We start from the raw sequence: 6,747 nt of genomic DNA on the forward strand, positions 1-6,747 counted from the left end.
TAATTTTTGCTTTGATAATCATTTTACAGCCTTAAAGAATTCAGAAGATAGGGGAACCGCTTTTCAACTACCTATAACCCGGTGTCGCCCCGGCTGCAGGTACTGGCGGTGATGCTTCCAGAGCAACTTTGAAAAGCCACAGGTGAAGAGATCCCGAGCTGCTTCTGAGATCGTGCTCTCCTTCGACTCTGTAAAGGAAGCTACAGCCTGAGAAGAGACTGCGAGTGGCAGAGGGGGAGTGAGGGTGGCAAGGCAAGAGCTGGCGCGACTCTTTTGCACCCGTAATAGGTTTTCCCTCTTCCACCTTTCCCCACACTTCAGCTTCCGGCGAGTGCATGCAGACTTTCTGGAACCCAGTGATCCTTTGTTTTAGAAAGATGTATAATCTATCTTCCAGTCCCGGACCTGCGAACTCGTCCTGCCCTAACCCAGAGCTGGGCTGCTCTCAGGAGCTGGCAGAGGAAGAAGAGGGAGAGCCCGGGGGCCACAACGCCTCCAGCCCTGAGCTGCTCCTGCAGCCCCTTTACATAGCGGTGCCGGTCATCTACTCTGTGATCTGCGCAGTGGGGCTGACCGGCAACACGGTGGTGCTCTATGTCCTGCTCCGAGCGCCCAGGATGAAGACCGTCACCAATCTGTTCATTCTGAACCTAGCGATTGCGGATGAGCTCTTTACGCTGGTACTGCCTATCAACATTGCTGACTACCTTCTCCTGCAGTGGCCCTTCGGGGAGCTGATGTGTAAACTCATTATCTCCATCGATCAGTACAATATCTTCTCCAGCCTATATTTCCTTACAGTCATGAGCATCGACCGTTACCTGGTGGTGTTGGCCACTGTTGAGTCCCGCAAAATGGCCTACCGCACCTACCGGGCGGCCAAGATAGTCAGTTTGTCAGTCTGGTTCCTGGTCACTCTTATTGTCCTGCCCTTCCCGATCTTCGCCCACCTTTACGAGGAGGAGGGTCGCCTCCAGTGCGTCCTGGTGTTTCCCCAGCCAGAAAGCTTTTGGTGGAAAGTGAGCCGCATTTACACACTCATCTTGGGTTTCGCCATCCCCGTGTCCACCATCTGCATCCTCTACACCATCATGCTGTGTCGGTTGCGGGCCATGAAGCTGGACAGCCATGCTAAAGTCCTGGATCGGGCCAAGAAGCGAGTGACCCTCATGGTCCTGGTCATCCTGGCTGTGTGCCTCTTCTGCTGGACGCCTTATCACCTTAGCACGGTGGTCGCCCTCACCACAGATATTCCGCAAACTCCAGCCATCATCGGAGTCTCCTACTTCATCACCAGCCTGAGCTATGCTAATAGCTGCCTCAACCCTTTCCTCTATGCTTTTCTCGATGACAACTTTCGGAGAAGTTTCCGTAAACTGGTGGAGTGTCGGGCCTCTCCCTGAAGTTTGAGGTTCCCCTGGGAATCTTCTCTTTCATTTCTCTCCCACGCACTCCGTCCTCCAACTTGGTCCTCTAATCTCTGGGCTCTCAGAGGGGGAACTGGCAGTTTGAATTATTATGGCCTTCATAGGGGGAAGGTGGGGTAGCTTGGTCAAAGCCTTTCCCTCAAGCTTTTTTTCAGGTTGTGCGAGCCTGAAAACATTTTCCATTTTCCTTGCCCCCCTTTTTTTTTTTGAGGGGGGAGGGAGCTAAGAGATTTTTCTGTGTCTTTATCCAAACCATTTCTTTAACGTCAAACTGAAGTTAAACAAAATAATTTTGGGGAGAGATTTGGACCTTGTAAAGAAAAACACAGGAAAAAAAGCTAAATCAAGCATCTCCCCCGCCCCATCCACCCCACCCTTTTCTGTGCTCTATGCTATTTTACTCAGATGCTTCCTGTTAAGTGTCTTGTTTTCCTTGAACCTAACCTGAGGTGAAGCGTGCCAGTTGTTCCCGTCACTGGCCTATTTTCATTTTTCTCCGTTTTTCTTTTCACTGTGTTTTGGGATCAGAGTGGGGACAAACATTTTTCTCTCGGTTACCAAACAATCTTTCTCCGCACTTAGATTGGGTGGAACAATAAGACTTCCCTCTATCACATTCCAGACGGTCAGAAAAGTGCTCCAGGAAGTGCCCTGTAGCTGGCAGACACTGACCATAAAAATCTCTTTCAGTACGCTCTTGAAAGAAGGAAATGGCTTTAAGGAGTAACGCAGCTTCTGGCTCGCTTTTCTGAACCCCTTCTCAAGAAAATGACTGCATGTCGTGTATTGGATAGGGCAGGTGGACAAGGGGAAGGAAGGAGAAAGAGAGGTGGGGATAGACCTAACAGTGAGCTGCTAACTTAAATCTCCGGGGGGGTTCTGGGTCCAGGGTAAGATCCGTGATTTTGATAAGGCAGCTTTCATCGTCTTAGGTGGAAAAGTTTCCTTCTTTGAACCGTGATCAGTGAAAACTCCGGCTTCCTCGAGTCAGTAGAGACGGAGGAAGGAAAGGGGACGCACAGTGCAGGCAGATCACGCCTTGGGCCTACCTGGCATAAACTCAGTGTAACAGGGGAATAAAATCAATGCTTTCTATATAGAGGAGCTCCCCAGCTACAACCTTTCCTTTCTGAACGTTTGAATCTTTCCTGACTCTTGCCCTCTCCTCGAACTACACTGAGAGCAGCTTGACTATTTGATGTCAGAAACCAAGGTCTTAGATCTTCTGCTTTCCAGCCAGCTTATTTCTGGGTTCGTAGAAGGACTCAAATGGGGGAAAAAGAAAAAGAGAAAAAAAGAATTCCAGGCAAGCACATTCAGGTCTATGGCTTTGGAGCCACCTGCTGTAGAAAGATTTCTCGATGCAAGAGCACATTGACTGAATTTCACTGCCCACCTTTTGTTGTTCCGTCTTCCTAGATACTGTATATAAAATGGTCTGAGTGCCCAAGTGCGTTAGTAATTACTTCTTTTAACGAAGTATCTCCACAATCAATTCTTCGCTTCAACTCACCTCCAGTCAACTTGGAGCCAGTAGAGAATCTCTTCCTGAATTTTATTTTAGAAATAGTTACTTTATTAGGAGGGAGGCTAGAGAAAGGGGAAGGGAAAGGGGGAGAGGGTAGGGGAGAGAGAGAAGACAGAGAGAGAGGGAGGGAGGAGAGAGAGAGAAAGAGAGAGAGAGAGAGAGAGAGCTTAAAAGGGTTCAAAGGAACACATAAACATCTTTCAAGTGCCCTAGAATTTTTTCCATTTTTGTATAATTAATAAAAAGGATTTTTTTGTCCTCTGCCCCCCATAATTAACTCATATCTGATTAATTTGTTGGTCAGAGGTTCTAGTATATCAAAATGGAAATTTGACAAAGAAATTAGACAGCTTAGAAAATTTAGATTCAAAATACCATCGAGGGACTGGAATTACCCAGTTCAGCAGTTTTCATTACTTGAACTCTCCTTCATTCTGTGCCATATAGACATTATATAACATAAAACATTAAGGGTCAAATCTAATTAATGAAGCTTACCCAAACTGATCTTTTTCATGTACCCATTTGCATCCCTATCAAGTGAAGTAAAGTCACAAGAATTTTTAGTGTCTACTACATGCTAGGCACTGTGCTAGATTGCAGGGAAAATCAGAATGAATTGTGGCAAGAACTATTAGCAAAGTATTCTGAGTGGTACGGCCATCTATCATATGTTTGACCACACAGAGGCATAGATCCAAGCCATGACTATGTGAGTAAGGATGCAATGGAAGAATTTGGTAACTCTGATTCACTAAGACTTGTTAAAATGATACTGTGAGCTACTGAAATTGCACACAAAGGCTATTGCCCTATATTGAGCCATCGAGAAGGCCAGGTTATCTCTTTTTGTGGTAACCAACTCCATTACATGCATGGATGCTGCTTGGCATAATGGTTAAAGGGCTGAGATTAATGTCAGGAATATCTGTGTTTGAATAATTTTGTATCACTTGCAAGTTGTATGACTATGGGCAACCCACTTAATCTCTGAGCCTCAGTTTCCTCAACTGCAAAATGGGGATAGTAATATCTGCATTACCTACCTCACAGGGTTGTTGTGAGGGTGAAATAAGCTATAGTGTCATATAAATGTTAGCTATTGTTATGGTATTAATCTAGTCTCATCCTTATTGTGTGGAGTAATATGGGAAATAAAAATGCAGGTAGGCATCCTTACAGAAGCAAGAATTGACTTAGACCTTGTATTTTGTTATTGCATAAGTATTAACTACTTGTAGTTCTTATTATCCTTGTCTTATCTATACTGTTAAATATTAATGCTATTGAGACTTAAAGGTACCTTTTTTTGTTTTAATTTGTTTATGACAGGTTTGTACTTTATGCATTTGTGGGCCCATTTCAGAAGTACACAAACTGTGATATTCCATCATGGAAGTACTCAACTTAAAATAAAAATCAACAGCTATGTGTAATGAGCTTTCTGGAAAATGGGGAATCTTTCATGTATACTACTTTGGCATTCACCTGGACATACTTTTGACTTCCTCAGTGCCACCTCAGTAATAATGGTTTCCTCCTTAAACATATATGTTTTCCTTTCATTCATTTATTTAAACTATTAAGGAAAATGTAGACCTGGTAGGTAAGCCAAAAGCATGATGGGGCAGCAAGGAAGAGAAGGCTATCAGAAGAGTCATTTTTAACAGGTATTTGGAGGAGTTTGGGGGAGAGCTCAGGTAAGTCCCTGCCTTTACTCTGCCAGCTTGGCTCTGCCTCCAAAGACTTAATTACTAACACAACTATTTCCATTCTCCAGTTAACTTACCCTCCCTATTCATAGTTCAAGTAACTAAAAATTAGAGCATCTTGCTTATTTTTAGCATCACTAGAAAATCACCTAATGCACATATTATCTATTACTGATAACTATGGATAATGGTTTACTTTGTCTGAAATTAATGAAGAGGAAAGGCTCAGAATGTTCAATGACTATTGTCCAGCATACCATAACAGAGTAGGCAAAACAACAACTATGTATTCTGGTTCCTATTTTCTAGATAGGGAAACTAAGGCAGAGGAAGGCAGAGTCACAAAGCAGGAAGGGAGAGGTCTCAGAAGCCATCTATTCTGATCCCTTCATTTTATAGTTAAGAAGAAGACAGGTAAGTTGGTTTGTACAAGTGGTCAGACATAGACAAGTCAGGTTTTCTGACTTCTAATCTAATACTCTTTCCATTACATTATATTGTAGTTGATTTGCCAACAGCAACAATAGAACTGAAAATCTTGATTCACCATTCTGTGGCTCTTTTCATTAGATTTGTCTGTAAGCAGAGTTGAAGTTGTCTGAAGTATGAACTGAAAATATTAAGCCATGGAGAATATCCATGCCTGTGAATTATTTTTATGAAGCAAGCTAAGTTTTCTCATGTTGTTTGGTTGTTCAGTTGTGTCGGATCATACTGTCCATAGGATTTTTTTGACAAAAGATACTACAGTAGTTTGCATTTCTATCTCCAGTAAACTAAGTCTGCCCATTATTAAACAGCAAGGGGGTAGGGGGTTGGTTTTCTGAAAAATGCCTCATCTTTTTCTCTGAGTCCTGGAAGTTCTACTACGCTGTGGCTTTTGACAATAGGAACAAATATCTTTTGAATTTACGTAGATCATATGGAAAGTTGTTTCTGGGTTTCAGATTAAGGCACAAAACGCATGACCACAATAATGAGGCAAAAGAACACAATCAGGAGTGAGTGATGTTTTACTGTCAAATTACTTATATTCAGGAGTGTAGGAGGAATTTTTGGTGCAACTGAAGGTGAAGAATTCTGGAAGAAATCTATTTGTGAATGTTAAATAGTAACATGGAAAGGCATCTTAAAAATCATATAGCTCATTCTTTTGGCAAATGAGGATACTCTGGATAGTAGTAGTAAAGGCTATGACAGATGAGAAAGGAATTACCCTATTAATAATAATAAAGGCAATTGCACTGATAGGAAAAAATAATAATTTACTTTTGTAAAAATAATTCCTCTCACTCTAAGAAACCTACTAGCTTATGCCCCTAAAAGCTTCACTATGCACTCTTATGAAGTTCTAATTGATTTTAATAAGAGGACTGCATAGTAAAGTTCTGTGAAGCTATATTGCTGCTTCTTTCACTTGTTACTGCTCAGCTTAGAGCCAGGTCCATGTTCTTGACATTCTCTTGCCAAGAGTCGCAGTGCTAAAGGAATTCTCCTTTTTCTATAGAAAGACCAAGTCCCATGCTCTTGGGATTACCTGTGAGACAAAATTCAAAGCCAGTGCTACTAAGGAAATCTACTTCCTCTTTTTCTAAATAAGAGATTGGAGTACAGAAATAAACATTTTTTGGGACTACCTTTTTGGGCCAAGTAGGTGAGCCACACATCTGCCTTTGGTACAAACAGCTCTGATTATTGACCTCTATAGGGAAGGAAGGATTCCATCCACTGATTTAAATGAAAGGAACTGAGTAATACCATGGAAAGTAAACTGTTTTAACCTTGACTCATCAAGAACTTCTCTGTTCTGACTAGAAAACTCTGTATGACTGTTAACCTCTGTAACACCTCTGGCAACATATCACAGCTTAATTTCTTTTTATGTTCTTCCCACAGAATGAAAAATATCAGTCGCAACAAATTATATGGAGTTTTGTAAATATTTGCAATTTGCATAATGATAAACACCAGAAATATACATGTATATCTATACACAAATATATTTACAGGTAATCATTCTTACTGTATTGTATATAGTACATTGTGGCATGCAGTACACATAAGTACTTCCAATTAACAG

At 41.9% G+C, this 6,747-nt stretch overlaps 1 protein-coding gene across 1 annotated transcript; it reads left to right on the top strand.

Moving 5' to 3' along the window:
• The first annotated feature begins 377 nt into the window (after nt 1-377).
• Nucleotides 378-1,403, top strand: NPBWR1 (neuropeptides B and W receptor 1). Its single transcript, XM_036744811.1, has one exon. The coding sequence runs from the start codon at nt 378-380 to the stop codon at nt 1,401-1,403; it is 1,026 nt and encodes a 341-aa protein (XP_036600706.1).
• Nucleotides 1,404-6,747: the final 5,344 nt, after the last annotated feature.

The sequence above is a fragment of the Trichosurus vulpecula genome, chromosome 1, assembly GCF_011100635.1.
Source record: "Trichosurus vulpecula isolate mTriVul1 chromosome 1, mTriVul1.pri, whole genome shotgun sequence".
In the NCBI taxonomy this organism is placed as follows: domain Eukaryota; kingdom Metazoa; phylum Chordata; class Mammalia; order Diprotodontia; family Phalangeridae; genus Trichosurus; species Trichosurus vulpecula.

Excerpts from the sequence above, each read along its gene's own strand:
- NPBWR1 (XM_036744811.1), top strand. The coding sequence starts at position 378 with ATGTATAATCTATCTTCCAGTCCCGGACCTGCGAACTCGTCCTGCCCT.